This window comes from Hippopotamus amphibius, chromosome 12, assembly GCF_030028045.1.
Source record: "Hippopotamus amphibius kiboko isolate mHipAmp2 chromosome 12, mHipAmp2.hap2, whole genome shotgun sequence".
NCBI lineage: Eukaryota > Metazoa > Chordata > Mammalia > Artiodactyla > Hippopotamidae > Hippopotamus > Hippopotamus amphibius.
This window is the reverse complement of record NC_080197.1, coordinates 26,494,522-26,516,267: the sequence shown is the minus strand read 5'-3', so window position 1 is coordinate 26,516,267 and position 21,746 is coordinate 26,494,522. Positions and strand designations below refer to the sequence as shown.

The 21,746-nt window shown below is 44.5% G+C and overlaps 1 protein-coding gene across 1 annotated transcript; it reads left to right on the top strand.

The window, feature by feature from the left end:
* The first annotated feature begins 816 nt into the window (after positions 1 to 816).
* BPIFA3 (BPI fold containing family A member 3) lies at positions 817 to 14,002 on the top strand. Its single transcript, XM_057703415.1, has 8 exons — positions 817 to 850; positions 1,023 to 1,161; positions 8,830 to 8,980; positions 10,870 to 10,977; positions 11,336 to 11,485; positions 12,686 to 12,770; positions 13,192 to 13,255; positions 13,785 to 14,002. Exons 2-8 carry the CDS (start codon positions 1,038 to 1,040, stop codon positions 13,817 to 13,819), a joined length of 717 nt encoding a protein of 238 aa, XP_057559398.1. The 5' UTR covers positions 817 to 850; positions 1,023 to 1,037; the 3' UTR covers positions 13,820 to 14,002.
* Positions 14,003 to 21,746: the final 7,744 nt, after the last annotated feature.

The following is a 21,746-nucleotide window of genomic DNA, read 5'->3' as shown; positions in this document are numbered from 1 at the left end:
ATGGTCTGACTTATGTCTTAAAATGATTACTCAGGCAGCTGTATGCAAAAGAGACTGTAGGTGGGCCAGGGAAGAAGCTGGGGCTGTGATGGCCGCTGAGGAGGAGGAGTTAGATATAGTCAGATTCTGGAAGTGGTGACAGAACTTCCTGACAGATGGGTCGTGGGAGATGAGAAAAGCAGAGTCAAGGGGACTCCAAGGGCTGAGACTGGAGCAACTGGATGGATTGGAGAAGGTGAGGACAGAGGATTTGAATTGAATTCTTAATGACCCTCAAACCCAGAGCAACAAGGTAAACCTAATGCTTTGGCTTCAAGGCTCTCTGTCCCCTCCCTGTAAATCTTATCCACAAACCATCCATCCATCCAATTATTCATTCATTCAATTGTATCACTTAATAAACACCATTGGTGACTCTCATGTGGCAAATATGGGAGGCACTGGACACATGAGGATTAGTTAAACTCACACCCTGCGCTCCAGAAACATAATTTAGTGGGGGCTTCAGAGACCAGCCATCTTCACTATCTCATGTATTCAGTCATTTAGTCACTCAACAAACAATCATCAGCACCTAATTTCTGGCAAGCAAGCATTGTGGTAGGCATTGCAGATGATCCTGCCCTTAAGAAAGTCCTAGTCCAATTGGAAAGCCTGAGGTTAGTCATCCTTGCCTGTTCATTCATTCATTTATTCACTGAAGAGTCACCAACATTTACCCTGTGCAGGGTCTGGGAGAGGAGTCCCACTGGATGACCCAACAGTGGGCCCTCCTGGGTGTCTCTAAGCAACAAAGCTTCCGTCTGGATCCCCGGCCTCCCGCCAGGGTTCCACCTGCTGCCCTCACCATGTGAACAAGCCCCGGTGGCAGCTGCCAGAGCCCATCACGACACCTCCCCACAGCATGCTAGGGGCTAACTCTGGTGTCATCTTCCTACAGAAAACCATGAGTCCATCCATCCAGGTGGTCACCCTTGCAGCCATCCGCCTGGGTACCATCTGACCTTTCTTGATACCCACAGGTCCCAGAACCCAAGATGCGTTCACTGTGGAGGCTTCTGGTCCTCCTCAGCTTGCTGGCCTTGCCCTCGGCGCTCCACAAGCAGCACTGGCCCAGCCTGGCCAAGACCCACACAGAGAGCAAATCGGCTCTAGCAAGAAGTAAGCTAAGCCCGTGCTCTGCCCGCTGTCACAGGGAGGGTGGGGAAAGCATTATCTTGACCCCACCACTAACTTGCTAGATAACCTGGGACCCATCATTTACCATCTTCTCTTCCTTTTTTCCTTAGACCTGAAATACAGAAAATTGAGGCTGAGTTGATCATATGCCTATTCCTAGCACATCATCACCACGAAACATGGAGAGGCCCCTCTTGTGTTTTATTTTATGTTCTTTTCCCCTCAACCTCTTGTTCTTACCCCCCTTCCCCTCTTCCATGGCAGGCACTGCAGGTGTTGGGTTTTTGGGACGGCTCTGCACAGCTTGCAGGATCTTAGTTCCCTGGCCAGGGATTGAACCCGGGCCCCGGCAGTGAAAGCGCGGAGTCCTAACCACTAGACAGCCAGGGAATTCCCTAATATACGTTTTTTAAAATGCCCATATCCTTGTAAAACATACAGTGTTTTGATTTACATAAGTGGTAATGCCATATAGATTTCATTGTTTTTTTTACTGTTTTCACTGGACACTGTGCTGACATCTGTTGCTTCAGACTCGTGCGGAAAAGTCCATGAAATTCATCCACTTCACCACCATTTGGCCATTTCCCTAGGGATGAACAATTGAGTTGCCTCTAACTCCCCACTATTGTAAACTACAGAGCAATGAACATCCTCACTTGTGTCCTTCTTAGAACCTGTGGGAGAATGTCCCTGGGATATACCCTGAAGGGAGAGAGCTGGACTCTAAGCAGATGCAAACTGAATTTAACTAAAGACGGCCAGATTGCTCTCTAGAATGGTTGTGTAGGTCTACACCCACTCTAGTAACAAACAAACATACCTGTGTCCCCATGTTTCCCAGCACCGGAGAGAATCCACCTGTAGCAGTCTTCTTGGGCTGCCGCTGCACAAAACCACTCACCAGGTAGCTCGAACAACAAACATTTATTTTCTCACAGCTCTGGAGGCTGGAAGTACAAGATCAAGTTGCCCATGGGGTTGGTTTCTAGTGATACCTCTCTTCCTGGCTTGCAGATGGCCAACTTCTCACTGTATCCTCACATGGCCTTTCTTCTGTGTGTGCACAGAGGGTGAGTGAGTGGACTTTGGTGTCTCTTCATCTTCTTATAAGGACACCAGTCTCATCGGATTAAGACCCCACCCTTATGACCTGATTTAACCTTAATTCCTCCTTCAAGGCCCCATTTCCAAATACAGTCACATTAGAGATTAAGACTTCACTATATTAATTTGGGGGGTTGGGGGGGTGGAGCACAATTCAGTATATAACACCATCTTTCTAATTGTTTGCCAGTCTGATGTGTATTTGAGTGATATCTAATTGTTTTAGCTTGGCTATCTGATTAGCGAGAAGTTTGAGCATCACATCTTAATTTTGTTAGCCATTTTGACTTCTTTGAATTCTCTGTTCTTATCTTTTGCCCATTTTTCCATTTTTTATCCTCTTTGATTTGAGGAGATGTTAATTTATTCTTGACACTAGTCCCTTGTCAGGTCAAAGCATTGCTAACATTTCTCCCAAACTGTCACCTATTAACTTTGTAGACGCTTCATTGAACGGGAATATTTTCAAACTCATCCACATTTTATCTTATGGTTTGTATTTGATGAGTCTTAAGCCCTTGCCTCTACCCTGTTTTTTCTAACAGATTTATAGTTTCACTTTTCACATACAGGATTTTAATTCATTTGGAGGCCACCTTTGTGTACATTTATATACGTAAATTAGAGATTCAGCTTCTCTTCTTTCCATATGGTTTCATTCAACCCATTTACTAAATGATTAAGTTTCCAAATACATGGATTCCTTTTTGAGTTCTGTGTTCTGTGTCTGTTTCTGTACCAAAAACATAATATTTTAAATACTACATCTTTGTGAAATGCCATTTTATCTGATAGAATTTTCTTCTTCCAAATGAATTTTAGACTGTCTTGAGTTCCCTAAAAAAAGAGAAAAAATCTTCTGGAAATTTAATTATGATTTCCCTGAATTTGTTTATTAATTTAATGACAATTGACATTTTTGCAATATTATGTTAGCCAGCTACAAACTTAGTATATCTTTCAGTTCATTCAGATTATATTTTATATCCCTTACTAGAATTTTAAAGTTCTATAAATGTCTTGTATGCTCTGTTAAATTGATTCTTAGAGAATTTATGGGTTTTGTTGCCACAGTAAATATTGTCTAATTTTCTATTATATTTTCTAGTTGGTATTGCTGGTACAGATGAGAGGAAAGCTGTTGATTTTTAAAAATTAATCTGCTACCCAAAAGTCTTGCCGACTGCTTATTAACTCTAATAACTTGTCTTACTTATTCTGTTTGATTTTCTATGTAAAGGATTATATCATCTGCAAGTAGTGACAGTCTTTTCTCTTCTAAACCTTATACTTGTTGTGCCTTTATCTTATCTTGCAGCACAGCCAAGGCCTCCTATAGGAATGGGAATGTATCTAGAATTCGCCACTTAGCATATTTTCTGTAGCTTTTTGGGATATAGCTTTTTTTTTTTTTTTTTTAATTTTTTTTAAATTTTTTGGGGGGTACACCAGGTTCAATCATCTGTTTTTATACACATATCCCCGTATTCCCTCCCTTCCTTGACTCCCCCCCCTCGAGTCCCCCCCACCCTCCCTGCCCCAGTCCTCTAACGCATCTTCCATCCTTGAGTTGGACTCCCTTTGTTATACAACAACTTCCCACTGAGTGTTTTACAGTTAGTAGTATATATATGTCTGTGCTACTCTCTCGCTTCGTCTCAGTTTCCCCTTCACCCCCCGCCCCCTCCCATACCTCGAGTTCTCCAGTCCATTCTCTGTATCTGCATCCTTATTCTTGTCACTGAGTTCATCAGTACCATTTTTAGATTCCGTATATGTGAGTTAGCATACAATATTTGTCCTTCTCTTTCTGACTTACTTCACTCTGTATGACAGATTGTAGTTCTATCCACCTCATGACATATAGCTCCATCTCATCCCTTTTTATAGCTGAGTAATATTCCATTGTATATATATGCCACATCTTCTGTATCCATTCATTTGTTGATGGGCATTTAGGTTGCTTCCATGTCCTGGCTATTGTAAATAGTGCTGCAATAAACATTATGGTACAAGTTTCTTTTGGGATTATGGTTTTCTTTGGGTATATGCCCAGGAGTGGGATTACTGGATCATATGGTAGTTCTATGTGTAGTTTTTGAAGGAACCTCCAAATTGTTTTCCATAGTGGCTGTACCAACTTACAGTCCCACCAACAGTGCAGGAGAGTTCCCTTTTCTCCACACCCTCTCCAACATTTGTGGTTTCCAGACTTTGTGATGATGGCCATTCTGATTGGTGTGAGGTGATACCTCATTGTGGCTTTGACTTGCATTTCTCTGATGATTAGTGATGTTGAGCGTCTTTTCATGTGTTTGTTGGCCATCTGTATGTCTTCTTTGGAGAAATGTCTATTTAGGTCTTCTGCCCATTTGTGGATTGGGTTATTTGCTTTTTTGGTATGAAGCTGCATGAGCTGCTTGTATATTTTGGAGGTTAATCCTTTGTCCATTGTTTCATAGGCAATTATTTTTTCCCATTCTGAGGGTTGCCTTTTAGTCTTGTTTATGGTTTCTTTTGCTGTGCAAAAGCTTTTAAGTTTCATGAGGTCCCATTCGTTTATTCTTGATTTTATTTCCCTGATTCTAGGAGGTGGGTCAAAAAGGATGTTGCTTTGATGTATGTCAAAGAGTGTTCTGCCTATGTTTTCCTCTAGGAGTTTGATAGTGTCTGGCCTTACATGTAGGTCTTTAATCCACTTGGAGTTTATTTTTGTGTATGGTGTTAGGAAGTGTTCTAATTTCATTCTTTTACATGTAGCTGTCCAATTTTCCCAGCACCACTTATTGAAGAGGCTGTCTTTTTTCCATTGTATACTCGTGCCTCCTTTGTCAAAGATAAGGTGCCCATATGTGTTTGGGCTTACTTCTGAGTTCTCTATTCCATTCCATTGATCGTCCTTTCTGTTTTTGTGCCAGTACCATACTGTCTTGATCACTATGGCCTTGTAGTATAGTTTGAAGTCAGGAAGCCTGATTCCACCCACTCCATTTTTCCTTCTCAAGATTGCTTTGGCTATTCAGGGTCTTTTGCGTTTCCATACAAATCATAAGATTTCTTGCTCTAGTTCTGTGAAAAATGCCATTGGTAATTTGATGGGGATTGCATTGAATCTGTAAATTGCTTTGGGTAGTACAGACATTTTCACTATGTTGATTCTTCCAATCCAGGAACATTGTATGTCCCTCCATCTGTTTGTGTCGTCTTTGATTTCTTTCATCAATGTCTTAAAGTTTTCTGCATACAGATCTTTTGCCTCCTTAGGCAGGTTTATTCCTAGGTATTTTATTCTTTTTGTTGCAATGGTGAATGGGAGAGTTTCCTTAATTTCTCTTTCTGCTCTTCCGTTGTTAGTGTGTAGGAATGCAAGAGATTTCTGTGCATTAATTTTGTATCCTGCTACTTTACTAAACTCATCAATGAGTGCTAGCAGTTTTCTGGTAGAGTCTTTAGGGTTTTCTATATATCATATCATGTCATCTGCAAAGAGTGACAATTTTACTTCTTCTTTTCCAATTTGGATTCCTTTGATTTCTTTTTCTTCTCTGATTGCTGTGGCTAAAACTTCCAAAACTATGTTGAATAATAGTGGTGAGAGTGGACACCCTTGTCTTGTTCCTGTTCTTAGAGGGAATTCTTCCAGTTTTTCCCCGTTGAGAACGATGTTGGCTTTTGGTTTTTCATATATGGCTTTTATTATGTTGAGGTAATTTCCTTCTATGCCCATTTTCTGGAGAGCTTTTATCATAAATGGATGTTGAACTTTGTCAAAAGCTTTTTCTGCATCTATTGAAATGATCATATGGTTTTTATCCTTCAATTTGTTGATATGATGTATCATGTTGATTGATTTGCGTATATTGAAGAATCCTTGCATGGGATATAGCTTTTATCATGTTAAGAAAGTCCCCTTGTATTCCTAGTTTCCTAAACTTCTCTTAATCATAAATCAGTATTGACCTTTAACAAATGTTTTCCTGCATCTAAATATTAATCCATTTTTTTCTTCTACTCTGTTAATGTGTTAAATTGTATTAATAGATTTTCTTATGTTGAACCCATCCTGGCATTTTGGGAATAAATATGATATTTTTATAATGTACTATAAATATGTGACTATAATCTACTATCTTATAATGTATTATTTTTATAATGTACTATAAAGTATTTATAATGTGTCAAACTAAAGTTTATATTTGATAATGTAATATAATATTTTTATAACATACTATTAGATATTAGATTCATTAGCTAGTAATTTATTTAAGATCTTAGCAAATTTTTCATACATAAAATTGATCTGTAATATTCTTTCCTTGTGCTGTTCTTGAAGCAAGTTGAAAGCCTCATAAAATGAATTTTGCATCTTCTTCTTTTTCTATTTTCTTTCACAATTACCTTTTCGTAAAGTTGGGTAAAAGTCTTCCATAAAACTATCTAGATCAAAACTTTCAGGGAATGAGATTACTTATTTCTATTTCTTAATGATTTTAAGTTATCAATGTTTCCCATTTCCCCTCATCACAACTTGGCATTTTATGGTTTGCCATAAAGGTATCCATTTCATTTAGGTTATCAAATATATTCACGTGTGGTTGTGGGTCCTGGTATCCTCATCTGTACAATAGGTGCAGTTTGAATGCTGTTTCATGGAGCTGCTTTTGAGACTTAAATGAAGGCAAATATGTGCAAAGTGTTTTTCAACTGTGAAAATGTTTGTCTCTACAATCACTTCTCATGTATCAGTTAGGGTGTTTAACTGCAAGTTACAGAAAACCCAAGTCAATCTGGTTTAAACAATTACAAAAAGTATGAAAGTCATAGGCAGAGCAAGCTCCAGGTGTGGTTCAACCAGCAGCTCAAAGCTGCCATCCAGAACTGGGTTTTGTCCTTTCTTAGCTCTGCTATCGTCATGGTTTCATCCCCAGGCTGCTGGTTCCCAGTGTGACAGGAAGATGGTGACCTGTGGCCAGTGGAGTTATAGGCTGTCTTGCTCCTTTCCAGTAGGAGAAAGAGGGAAAAACCTTCCCCTCAAACATGAAGCATAGGATCTTCTGTTTTGTCTAATAGAACGAATTTGGATTATATGTGAACTTTGTACCTGAAAGAGTCAACATGCAATGATAATCAACAGCCTCATCTGGACCAGAAATTGAAGAGAGTGCCTGAATCAAAAGAGGGGTCAGATGGGAAAAACAGGATGAATGGGTGGATGCGAGAGTGGGTGGATGAGAGGATGGATGGGAGGATGTATGGATAAGTAGATAGATAGATGGGTGAATGGATGGATGGATGTTGAATAGACAGATAGATGGAGAATAGATGGGAGGATGGATGGATGGTTACTGGACTGGCAACTACTAGTGTCTGCTGCTCACAAATTCCCAAGTGCTACTATCATCCTTAACCAAGAACTAATAAGAATTCTAGGCATACCTATAGTTTCACTCCATCCTTGAAACTATTCCGTTAATGTATGTTCTCCTGCTAGATAGAAAGCTGGTTTGTGTGTTTAGTGCCCAGCACTGAGCCTAATACCCAGTAAATTCTCAGTAAATATCCTTTGGTTGAATGCCTCAATATTCCTAGTAAGTATCTATGAGATGGGTATTATTACTGCCCCTATTACACAGATGAGGAAATCAAGACTTGGGGAGGTGGCAGAGCTAGGATTTGAACCCAGGTCTATGACTGTAGAGACACTTTCTTGTTTGTAGGCAGCAGAAACATGGGGTGCTGAAAGGGGGTCTGGGAGCTGGCCCCGGAGGATGGGGGTGAGGTGTCACAATGGCTTCTGCGGCTCTGCAGCAGCCCATAGTTCTCAGCGTGGGGCCTGATCACCAGGAGGGTCGAGTCAGCGAAATAAATGTGTCCTGAAGTGAGCTCTGAGATTTGTCAGAGCTGGGTCCCCGGTCTGGGCAGCTGGGGTCTAGGACCAAGAGAGCCAGGACTGGGGGGGGAGTCAAGGGAGGGAGGGAATATGGGGATATGTGTATAAAAACAGATGATTGAACTTGGTGTACCCCCCCCAAAATAATAAATAAATAAAATTTAAAAAAAAAGAGAGAGAGAGAGAGCCAGGACTTACACATGTCGATAGCTTTTAAAATCTCCCTCCTTTTTGGAATTCATTCTTTTCCGCTGGTAGCTCTACCCAGTCCTGCAGTTTATTCTGAGTATAGTGTGGGAGGATTTCTATTTATTCTCTCCTTATTTGCACGCCTCTTTCTCTTCAACCAACATTTACTGTGAACTACATCCTGTATGTTAGGCTCTGTGTTCCAGATTCAGAGACACAGCACTGGGTGAACTTTCAACCATAATATCTCTCCTGAGGAGCTATTGCTTGCCAGACCCTCTGCGGGTGTGTCACAACAGCCCTACAAAGCATCATTTCACAGATGAAGAATGTGGATCTCAGTGTTGGGGGCAGGGGGATGACACACTGATCACTCAGCAGGAAGCGGGGTCGGCAGCCTGCAACCTGGGCCCCCACTTTGCCAGGACATCAAGCAATATCTCTGATCCCATACCCATTTTCAGTTATTGCCCAGGGCCTCATGAAGCACAATACAGAGAGTCGAATCCAGAACATCCGCCTCCTGGAAAGTCTGAATGCCTCTGGGCAGACGGCCCCGGGAATGGTCGGCTGGCTAATTGCCAGCACGAGCCCTCAGCAGCATCAAGAAGTCAGGTGAGACCCTGAACTGCATCCCTGGCCCTCCTTATTAAGCTCTGGGTCAGAGGGCAGAGCTGAAGGCATGGAGGTGCAAGACCTGTGAAGAGGGAAGGAGGGAAGATTGGAAGGAGATGTCAGGCTCAGTACAAGGATGAGTGGGGGGCCCAGTTCAAAGGTTTACTGGGGGAGGCAGCACAGCAAGGTAATTAAAGGTGAAGGTTTGGGAGCATTTAAATCCTGACTCTGCCACCAACTTTTAAGAAATTGCTGGGCCACTCTGGTCTCATCTATAAAATGGGTACCCAGAGCACAACCTGGATTGAACATCCGGGATACCAAAGGAACCCAGGACCAGAGTCAGGCGTCTGAACCACACTCTGTGGCTTGAAAGCTGTGTGACTCTGGACAAGGCATTTGAGCTCCCTGAGCTTCAGTCTTGAGTCCTCATCAATGAAATGGGCACAAGTATCCCTTCCTCCTGGAGCTGTTAGGAGCTTTCCCTGTGGCTCATAGTGGATGCATAGCCACTGGTATAATTAGCCTTGCAGAACTGGGCCTGTGCTCCACCTCCGTTTCCCCTCCTTCCTCTCAATGGTTGCAGGCCCCCTCAGCTGCCGGGTCTCAAAAATGCTCAAATGTAACACCGTTATCGCAACCTGCTGTGCCCTTGACCTACCTTCTCTCTGATTTGAATCCCTCATTCCCTCCATTTTAATGAGCCCCAGTACTCACCAGCAGGGTTTCTCTTGCTGCGTACAGCCACAATTGCCTCCCTTCATTCATTCCTTTCACAATTGTGACAGTTACTCATTGAGTGCCTACTGTGTACCAGCATCTGGGCTGAGTACCAGGAATACAGCTCTACACAGACCTATGGTCCCTGCCCTTTTGGATATTACATCCTAGTTAGTGAGATAGGCCATGAAAGTTAATAACTTTCTTCAGATGGAGGGATATAACGTGAAGACAAATTGAGCAAGGTCAGGGGCGAGAGCGATAGGGCTGATTGGGGCAGCGGGCGGTGGGGGGTAAGGGGGGGGGTACTTCCTAACCATTAAGTAGAAATATGAATGAAGAGAAGGAGGTGAGTGACATGAGGACATGGAGCACAGTAAGTGCAAAGGCCCTGAGGTAGGAAGGAGATTGATGCATTTGAGAAAGAGAAAAAGTCCTGTGTGGCTGGGTGAGCAAGGGGGAGGGTGGTAGGAGACAGAGCTGCGGAAGCCAGGTGAAGCCAGAGCCTGCAGGTCTTAGGGGCTGTGTTGTGGAGTTTGGACTTTATTCCAAGAGCAGTGAGAAACCAATGGAGAACACTGAGTGATAGGGGAGTGTTAAGGCCTCTCTGGCTGCCGCATGGAGATAGTTTGTGGAGAGGCAGAGATTGTAGCCAGGAGCCCAGAGAGAAACTAGAGCATCTCCAGGCAAAAGGTGATGGTGTCCTGGACCAGATGAAAGCAAGAGAGTGATGGGAAGCAGCCCAGTTCAGGATATATTTTGCAAGCAGAGCCAGCATGATTTGCTAATGGGTGGAATGTGGAGGTGAGGGATGGAGAGAAGTTGGAGACAGCTCCTGGGGTTATTGGGCCTGGGCCCCTGGGCAGGTGGTGGGGCCATCCACTGAGAGCAGGAGGCTGGCTCTGAGAATGGGCCCAGGGGCTGGGTCTTCAGTTGGCTGTGGGTTTCCCGAGTCAGTTGTGTGGAGCTGTTAGGGGCATTCAGGGACTGCTTATAACCCCAGAACTCCTTCAGGGAGCTCTTGCCCTCAGAGCATCTGTAAAAGGATCTGACTTCAAATCCGACTGCCAGGCCTGTTTTAGAGATGCACCAGCCTTGTCTGTCAGCCCAAGGCTTGAGGTCTGAGGTCCTTCGCCCTTGGCGGGGTGCTTTGCTCTTTCCTTGTGTAGCGCCAACATCACCAACATTCAGCTGGACTATGGCGGGATCCGGATGTCTTTCCATAAGGAGTGGTTCTCAGCAAACATCTCACTTGAATTTGACATTGACTTGAGACTGTGAGTCATACAGAAGCGGGCTCTGAAAGGCATGTTCCTCTTCACTGGGAAGCTGGGAGTAGGGGTGAGGGGAGGCAGATTTTGGCAATTTGGGGAACCCAGATCTTTCAGATTAACTCTCAATTTTTGAATATCCAAAGGCCCTAATCTGGTCTATTTAAAGGATTTTCGGAAGCCACTTTGGCTAATAGAATTTTTCTCCTTAATCACTGCTCACAGAATTTAACATCCAGGCAAAGTGGAGCCCCATTGGGCTAGTTTGTTGATAAAGAGCCACTCTCCTGTTGGCTGCTTCCTCCTTCTTCTATTCTTTCTCTGTCTCCTGCCCTTCCCTCCTCCTGCTCTCTCTCGTCCCCAGGCCCTTCAGTAACCAGGTCATAAAGACACATGCACGCATGAACCTCGCTGTGGAGTTCTGGCTGGAGAAAGATGAGTTTGGCCGGAGGGATCTGGTGATAGGCAGCTGCTGCGTGAAGCCCAGCAGCGTCCACACGACAGTCCTCACTGAGTAAGATCCCAGCCACCCATCCCCAGGTTTAGCCCCTTCCTGACTAGTCCTGGCTACGGCCACAAGTCTCCACCACCTCCTGGATGAGCCCAAAGCAGATCTCACCCTTTCCCCAGGATCTGTTCCTCCTCCTGCATCCCCATCCCAGAGATGGCCCTTCCACCCTCCCAGAAGCCAGACTCTTCCTCCTCCTTGCTCCCCACAGCCCATCTTCACCAGGTCCCATCAATGACCTCCTGGCAACTTTCACCTGCTCCCTTTCTCTCCATCCCCACAGCCACTGCCCAGGCTCATAGTCCATTTCCTGGACCACTGTGGGAGCCTCCTCCAGCTTTCCCTGACTCAGACATCACTGATTTCACTCCGTTCTCCACCTCTAGCAGAAATCAGTTTCTAGCCCAGATATCTGGTCATGTCCCCCAGCCCCTGCTCCAAACCCTCTAATGGTTCTCCAATGCCTTCTCGATGAAGAGTAAACTCCTGGATGTCACTCAAGGCCCTACTTGTCTTATCCCCTAGCCCATTCTGCAGTCCTTTGCCCTCAAGTCTCTCTGAAAGAAACCACTCCATCAATATGCCATACAATTTCATACCACCATGCCTTTGCACATGCTGATCCTTATGCCTGGATGCCCCTCCCTCCTTCTTTAAAGCTCCTCCTCATCACTCATTCATTCAACAGATATTTGCTGAGAACCTACTATGTGCTAGGCACGGTGAGCTTGATGCTAGGGATACGGTAGTGAATAAGAGAAAACATAGACCTAAATGAAGATCTATTTTGACCAAGTGTGTCTGACCAAGTGTATCAGCCCAGACTGTGAGTCCCTCAAGGGCGAGATTTGTGTCTGACTTCTCTCTGTAATTCCAGAACACTGAAAGCAACTAGGTCGTCAGTGGTTGTCCATTCATTTATTCATCGGACATTCACTGAATGCATAGATCATGCCAGACATCCACGAAGAGGACTGTAGACTGTGGCTACGGACTGTGGGTAGTTAATCAGCACTTAACTAGCTGTGTGACCGTGAGCAAGGCACATCACCTCTCTGAGCTGCATCTTTGACTATTGCTTACAATGACGCCTCTCATGTAGGGCTAGCTGAGGATTCAATGGCTGTGTGCGATGTTCTCCATACACAGCACCTGACATTAGTATTTCCTGTATTTATCTTTTCTGTTCTGTACCTCTCTTTCTAGAGATATCCCACCAAAGATGAAACATGTTTTCCTCACCCTCAGAGACAACTTGGAAAAAGTTATCCCACATCTGATAGAAAGTCAGGTAAGTCTGAGAAAAATAGTTTCACCTTAGGCCTCCTTGAGTCTGAGGGTCAGGACATATATATTGACATTTCAGCAAAGAACTGGGCTTTAGAACCTGAGAAATCTCAATTAAAATGCTCAGTTTTGCCATCTGCTGGCCGTGTGTCCTTGGGCAAGTGACTTAGCCTCCCAGAGCCTCAGTTTCCCCATCAGTCGCATGGGAACCATCACAGTCCCTATTTCACAGAGGGTCACAAGGATTCAGGGGGGCAAAGCATGGAAGTTCTGTGCATGGCACCTAACGGGTAGTTGGCGCTCAATACAAGGGAGCCACTCTTGCCATGATTCCTTGTGGCAATCCAGTGGTTTCTGGCCACACGCCCTCCAGTTTTCTTTTCCCAGTCCCTGGTCTGACACTCCTTTCTCTGCTGGTGGCCCAGGTGTGTCCTCTGATTGATGAAATCCTCAGGCAGCTGGATGTGAAACTGTTGAAAAGCCTTATGGGTGAGTGAGCGCCTGTGTGCCATCCAGGGGGCAGGACTCAGGACAGGCAAATGGCCAGAAGAGGTGCCCCCACCGCAGCTCTCACTGAGACCTGCTGAGGGATGTCTCATATGCCTTGAGGACACTCAGAGGTGACTATATGACTGTCACCTTCCCTGTCCTCCAAGAGAGCTGGGACAGCAGAGGACACCCCACCAGTCAGGCTGTGCCCCGCCAAGTCACCCAAACCTCCAGGTTGCCAGAGCTTCTCCCAAGATCTCCACTCAATCCTTTAGGGAGCACTGGCCCTCCTACCCAAGCCCACCCCCATCCCAGCTGCAGATAAACAGATATAGTCCTGCCTTCAGGGAGTTCACAGTGACTGGAAGACACTAGAAGTGAATTGTTAGATATCATCTGAAGAATTTTAACATGCATGTTCCCAGCACCAGGCCTTGGTCAGCAGGGATGGATGAAACACCCCTTCCGTATGGACCCAGGGGTCAGAGGGCAGACACCTGGTAACTGATTCTGCCTCTTCTCCTTACAGAGCAGGCTATTGCTCATGAACTCAACCAACTTTGAGTCCAGCCAACCTTCCAGGAGCCAGACTTGAGCGCCCTCCAGCTGCCCACTGATGATCAGAAGGAGATTCCACATTTGGAGACCTTACGTCTTCCTCAGAGTGGGGCTCCCGATGCCCCACTTTTACCACAGGCCCTGTGGACTTCCTGTCCTCTTCCATAATAAATTCTAGCTCTGAAGGGTACAGAGGTCCTCTTGTCTGGGCCCTGAGGCTTGCGTTCCAGGAGTCAGACCTGATGAGTGTCCATCCCAACACTGGATATACATGCTCATCAGCCCAGAAGTGACAGAGAAAACACTCTTTCCCTTCCTGTCATTTGCAGCCAGTAGCCCATCCATGGATTTGCTCACCAATGCGGGGAGAGTCCTGCTGAGATTTCTCATCCCCTCATTCATTCAGCCCATGTTTACTGAGCACCTAATATATGCCAAGCACTTTGCTGGGCTCCAAGGGAGTGAAGAAGAATGGTGACAGACTGGTAAAGTATAAACCACAGAGTGGTAAGGTATAAAGCAAAAACAGATCTGAGTTCAAATTCGATTCAGCCCAACAAGAAGTTTCACGAGGGTGTAAACGTACATCAGGGTGACCAGTGACCCTCCAGCCCCCGGCACAGGCCTGGCACCGAATGTGAGTTCAGCAAATACCTGTGGTTAAATGATGGATGAGTCCTGGTCTTATGACTCCCTAGCTGTGTCGGGAACAAGGCACTTGACCTCTTGGTCTTCCTCCCCTGCAAAGTGGGAACAGGAATCTTAAAGGCTGCAGAGTAGCAGGAGCCTCACACTGCTGGGGGGAGGTGAGTCGTGCCTCACACAGCCAGGAAATGACCAAGTCAACGGCACTCAAGCAGTCAGACTCCAGAGCCCGCTGCCGTGACCACGCCGAATCCCCCCTTCAGTCTTCCCTCCCTTCCTTCTAACAGCCCCCACCCCCCACCCCACAGCCCCGCAATGAGGGGAAAATGATGAAATCTGCGGTCAGCTAAGCTTAAACAAGGAAGTGTCAGCAGCTCAGAGATTAGAATAGGGCAAGAGATACTCATGTCTCCATTTTTCAATTCAGATTCCCTAATCCGAGATGCTTCACTGGGCATTCGCAACCCTAAACGCCCATGTTCACACAAATGATTCCCCTTGACAGCCTTGAGTTTACAGGGGTTTTCCTGCCCATGAATCAAAGAGCAAACACAGGAGGGCTGGGCTCCATCCTCCGGCGAGGTTGCCTGGTCCCTTGGTGAAGGCAGCTTTTGTCTGCCTTCCTCCTGACCCTTTCAGGGGTGCCTTGGCTTTCTCACATTCTGTTTTCATTTTAAGGTTCACAGAAACTGTAGACTCATCATGTTTTCTCCTGGAGGAGCTTATTGCACAATGGACCTCTGGGGGGTAATTGAAGCAGAAATTCAGCCCCCAATACTCAAAAGCTTGTTCCAGGCCCTGCCCCGCCTGTGTTTGTGACTTCCACGCCCTTGGGTACAGAGTTCTGACTCCCAGCGAACAGAACCAGAATCCCACTCCCAAGTTCTGGAGAACAGACCTTGTGTAGTTCAGAGTCCCTTGAAAAATAAAACGAACTCTGCCCTTTAGAAACGGATCTCGTTTTTTGTTTGTTTGTTTTGTTTTTTGACCAGACTGGATGGATATTTATTAAAATAAAAAGGGAAGTGATGTTTAGATGTCTAGATGTTTATTTTTTCTTTTAGCACATTTGTATTTTCCAGATTTTTCACCAATACACACATATTCATTAGCAATAATGTAAAGTGGTTATACAGAGAACCGCAAACACTGGATACACAAAGAGGTAGTTTCCTTATTTGATCTGTAACTAACCCATTCTTCTTTACAATACCCTCTTATTAGAGGGGAAACATTACCTTCTTGGCCTTTCTATTTTAAAACGTTGTTCAATTCAGCTCATAAAAACGGATCTCTTGATTCACAAAATGACACAAGTAAAGGCTCCCAAATACAGTCACAATCTGATATGTGGGAAGAAAAGGGCACAACCTCCAGTTTCTGGCAAACATATTGGGAACACATTGACGTCATCGATGCGGAAAACACTGTCTTGAAACGCTAGATGGGTGTCCGTCCATGCTTCCTGATGCTCCACGACCCTTGCCCTGCTCGGGGCAGTGAAACAAGCAGCACCTGTGCTGCAAGGGAGGGCAACTCCAGCAGAGGCAGAGAGAAGGCTTTTGAGTCTACAAAGACTGGGTCTCTGACAAAACAGCAGTGACAGAGAACAGATCAATTGTTGCCAGTTGCAGAGGAAGAGGGAGGCGGTAACTGTGAAAGGGCAGCAAGAGGGTATTGTGGGGGTGATGGAACTGTTCTGTAGTATTCTGATTATTATTGTGGCTACATAAAACTATTTGTGTATTAAAACTCATTGAATTATACACCCCCAAAAAGTCAATTTTACAGTAGGTTCATTTTTTTTTATACCCTGGGCTGGTTTTTTTGGTTTGTTTGTTTGTTGGGTTGTTTTGCCGTTGTTGTTTTAGTTATAAGATACTATTCCTTTTTTCACTCTCTCTCCCCACTTTTTCTGCACCCTGCGGTTTGAAGGATCTTAGTTCCCCAACCAGGGATTGAACCCAGGCCACAGCAGTGAAAGCACCTAGTCCTAACCACTGGATTGTCAGGGAATTCCCAAAGCCTGGGTTTTTCAATTTCAAAATTCGGGACATAGGAGACATTAAGAATAGCATATATATGATGAATTGAAGCAAGGTTTCCTGCTCCCAGGACTAGAAAACTTGCCATGTTGGGTTGGTGGAGTGTGAGAGTCCACAAGAAATTGAAGAGAACATAGTTCTAGTGGGTTCTGAGAAGTGTCTCGTGCTCTTGCTCCTCCCCAGGCAGACCTTGACGTGGGAGGAGGGACAGCAGGAACCCCAAGTCAATGTGCAAGATTCCAGAACAGAGGGGGGTCTGTGCCCACGTTCCCTCCCAGAGCCAAGAGAGGCGGCAGGACCCCAGAGAGAGAAGGTTAGCTGGAAGGTCTCAGTGGATCCTGGCAGATGGGCTGGGGCAGCCCCCCAGGATGCTGCCTGAGGCCCAAGGAATGGAGACACAGAACAGTTTTGGGTGTCTAGCAAAGGAGTAAAAAGTAAATGCTAAATTCAAAGGGACCTTTCATATGGGAGGGAAGCACAGCATCTCAGCATCAAGGGGCCAGACGGCATACGGCTGTCTGCATATTTCCAGTCAAAACAGGGACAGGGCAGCCTCCTTCAGATGCCTTGGCACAAATAAAGCCCCTGGAATAGAAATAAAATCCCAGGGAAGAAATGGGGAGGTTTTTGTTACTTAGCAAAATGGCATTTGAAATGCTAAACTATACATACATTAGAAAAAAAAAATATGCTGGACAGCTACATCTAAAAGAATGAAATTAGAACTCTCCCTAACACCATACACAAAAATACACTCAAAATGGATTCAAGACCTAAATGTAAGGCCACACACTATAAAACTCCTAGAGGAAAACACAGGAAGAACACTGGTTGGCATAAATCACAGCAAGATCTTTTTTGACCCACCTCCTATAGTAGTGGAAATAAAAACAAGAATAAATAAGTGGGACCTAATGAAATCTCAAAGCTTCTGCCCAGCAAAGGAAACTATAAGCAAGATGAAAAGACAGCCCTCAGAATGGGAGAAAATATTTGCAAATCAATCAACAGACAAAGGATTAATCTCCAAATTATATAAACAGTTCATGCAGCTCAGTATCAAAAAAACAAACAACCCAATCAAAAAATGGGCAAAAGACCTAAATATGCATTTCTCCAAAGAAAACATACAGATGACCAAGAGGCACATGAAAAGTTGCTCAACATCACTAATTATTAGAGAAATGCAAATCAAAACTACAATGAGGTATCACCTCACACTGGTTAGAATGGGCATCATCAGAAAATCTACAAACAGCAAATGCTGGAGAGGGTGTGGAGAAAAGGGAACCCTCTTGCACTGTTGGTGGGAATGTAAATTGATATAGCCGCTATGGAGAACAGTATGGAGGTTCCTTGAAAAACTAAAAATAGAATTGCCATATGACCCAGCAATCCCACTACTGGGCATATACCCAGAGAAAATGATAATTCAAAAAGACACATGCACCCCAATATTCATCACAGCGCTATTTACAATAGCCAGGACATGGAAGCAAACTAAATGTCCATCAACAGATGAAAGGATAAAGAAGATGTGGTACATATATACAATGGAATATTACTCAGGCATAAAAAGGAATGAAAATGGGACATTTCTAGAGACATGGATGGACTTAGAGACTGTCATACAGAGTGAAGTGAGTCAGAAAGAGAAAAACAAATATTGTATATTAACGCATATGCGTTATATTCTATATGCAGAATATAGAAAGATGCTACAGATCAACCAGTTTACAAGGCAGAAACAGAGACACAGATGTAAAGAACAAACATATGGACACCAAGGGGGGGAAAGTGGGTGGGGGAGGGGTTGGGGTGGGATGAATTTGGAGATTGGGTTTGCCATATATACATTACTAATAAGAAAAAAATATCAAATTGTACACTTTAAATATATGCAGTTTATTGTATGTCAATTATATCTCAAAAAATGTTCTTAGAAAAAAAAAAAAAATATGTAGGGGAGTTCCCTGGTGACCTAGTGGTTGGGATTCGATGCTTTCACTGTGGAAGCCTCGGTTCAATCCCTGATCGGGGAAACATGCCACGTGCTGTGTGACATGGCATGGTCAAAATACAAAAAATAAGTAAATAAATAAATAAATGAAGGGATTATATATATATATTTTTTAATGTAGGAATTTCCCTGGCAGTCCAGTGGTTAAGTCTTCGCCTTCCAATGCAGGGGGTGCAGGTTCGATCCCTGGTCAGGCAGCTAAGCTTATCCCACATGCCTCATGGCCAAAAAACCAAAACATAAAACAGAAGCAGTATTATAACAAATTTAACAAAGACTTTTAGAAAATGATCCACATCAAGTAAAATCTTCAAAAAAAAATGTAGACACATGACTTTATGAACTGAAGTTCATACCCCCTCCCCAGACATTTTCCCCCACAGCCCTGTGAGGTAGATATTATCCTCCCATTTTACAGATGAGTAAACTGAAGTTCAAAGGATTGGAGGGACTTGCCCAGGGTCACAGGATTTGAACCAGGGCGATACGTGCCCAAATCCATCCCCTTTCTGCCGTAACACAAATGCAGCCTCATAGCTTCAAACCAGCAGCTGTTAGCTGTCCAGGAACAAACTTGAATCCATTCCTTGACTTAACCACCTCTGTTTCCCCAAAAGATAGTAGCAACCTGACCCAACCCTCAAGAATTGTACCAGGATAACAAAAAAGAGGACCCCTTTGGGGATGCCTGACAACATACTAGCCGTGGGAAGAGTCTGGTGAGTGCTTGAATGGATGACTGAGTTCAAAGTCACGGCCCAGCCCCTTGGAGGCATCCGTCGGACTCTCACAGGAAGTGGGAGCAGCTCCAGTGAAGGTCTGACATGAGGGGAAGGCAGCATGGCCCGCTGATCACAGGGGAATCAGACGCGGGGGAGAATTCTGACCCCACTCACTTGCTGTGTGTGTTGGGAAGTAATCACCCTCTCTGAACCTTAGTCTCCTTATCTGACATTTGAGGTTAAACAATATCGACCACTCATGACGAAGACTAAGTTCAAGTATGGAAAGCACCTGGTACAGAGTAGGTGCTCCATAAACCTGCATTTCCTCCTTCTCTCTCTACTTTTGCTCATAAGGGGTTTGGTTCTGCAAGATAAGAGCTGTTCTCACTGGACTAAGACCTGGACCTCCCTGTGCCTCATTTTTTCATTTGTAAAATAAACTCCAAAGGCCCAAGCAGTGGCAAAAAAAAAAAAAAAAAAAAAAAGCCTCCTAACTTCATTTGGGGAAGGAAAGGAGAAAGGGTAAGGGTAGAGGCCAAGATGCCACAAAGTCCCTCAGGCCTGGGAAACTGGAAAACCTTTTCCAGGTTATAAAAGTGGGCAGTATGACATTGACAGACATGGGGATGCAAAACAGTCAGAGCGTGCCCAAGGCATCCTCATCTCTGAGCCCAGGGATGAAGAGAAAGGACTCGAGCGTGAATGCCTGGGCCCCACGCCCACTGTGCCACCCTGGTCACCTCACGCTCCGAACCTCAGCCTCCCCTTTGTAAAATGGACGTACTCATTCCCACCGCACACAGGGTTGTGAGGACTCGTGAGGGGCTGGATGTGGAAAACAATGACGATGTTGACACTTATTTACTAAAATCTTGAGAATAAAAGGTTTTGCTTAGGTACCTTCAACCTTTGAATCTATTTTCTAATGCTTATCTAGCAAAAAAAAAAGGGCAATTATGAAAATTACTTGACTTGTATGTTGTATGTACAATGTATGTGTTATAATAGTTTGCCCTTAATTCAATTTTAAGGTGAGCATTTTATTATCTCTCCATACTTTTTTATGATGTGTATCTATATTTACATTCATGTTTCTACTTGGAAAAATTTGATTTGTATTTTATAATCCATACAAATGGATTAAATGTATAAGATAATAGATTGTATTCTCAAGTCTGTGTCTAAGTCTGTGTCTATACAAATAAAACCTGTGTCTACATACATACTTCACTAATATCGTTGAAGCAAAATAAAACAAAATTTTCAATTCAAAAAAAAAAAGAAAGAAAGAAAGAATAACAATGACGGGCCTGGCATTCAGGAAGAGCTTGGCAAGTGTTAGCTGTTGACACTGTTTTTATTGTTCTTATTATCCATTGGGTTGAGTCCTAATGATACTGACCAGGGTTCTTGGCCTTCCTTAATCAATAGAAATTAATAAGAGGCCAGACAAGAAATTCAGACAAGGCTTTATTGGAGCCCCTGCTGCAGCAGCGGGGGAGCGAAGACAAGTAATAGGTTCCTTTGTTTGCTCCCCGAGTGGGGACGAACGGGTCCCTTATATGGGGTGAGGGTAGGGGTGTGACAAGGAGTCGGACCAGAGGGGTGACTTAGGTGGTTTGCCCACCTCTTTGGTGGTATTGAGGGCAGGGGGCATGTGCAGGACCCCGTTTTTACTCCTGGCTCTTCAGAAATGGCCATTGGGTTTTAGGCCTTTTGGCATCTTGTTGTCCATAATTTGCCCCAACTGCCAATGCACGCAGTTATTTTTAGTCCCTTATAGTTTCTTTGTATTTTGTTGCTTGAGGAGACATTTGTCCAGGTGCAAATACTGCAGCAAAGCATCCCAGGTCCCAGGTCCCAGCCTGTCTGTGTCCTTGGGCCCCTGTCCCCACTGGGCCTCAGTTTCTTCTTCTGCAAAGGAGGAGCAGCAACCCCTCCCTGCAGGATTCTGTGAGGATGTGTAGCCCCCAGCATGTGACTGTCATGCAGTTGGGATTCAGAAGCCAGGGCACCCCTGCCCTGGAACTGAGGGGTGCCCCAGATGTAGGGAAATCAGAGACAATTTGACTCTTTTTTGACATTTTGGGAGAAAGAGCCCTCCAAGTGGAGAAAACTAATTGGACCAGGAATGGAAAAGGACATGAGATTAAGGTCCCTTCCCAGGCTCTGCTGGCTACCTCTTCCAGTGTTCCAAATGTGATTTCCAGGCCACCTCGGGGCACGGGTCCCCAGCCTCAGCCCCACTCTCAAAACCACAAAGTCTTGAGTAACATCCACATCTCAAGTTTTTCTCTGTTTAATTTGTCAACCAAACAGCTTAACTGTCCCACCTACTAATGTGATGAGCAATTATTTACTTTGGAGGGCCCTGAAAGACACCACTGGATTGCAGAATGCTGAATTATCTAGAAACCCATCATTCAATTGCTGGTTTCCTCGTTCCCACACTATAAAAGAAGCTGCCTCCTCAGCAGAAGCAAGCAGGGAAGAGGAGA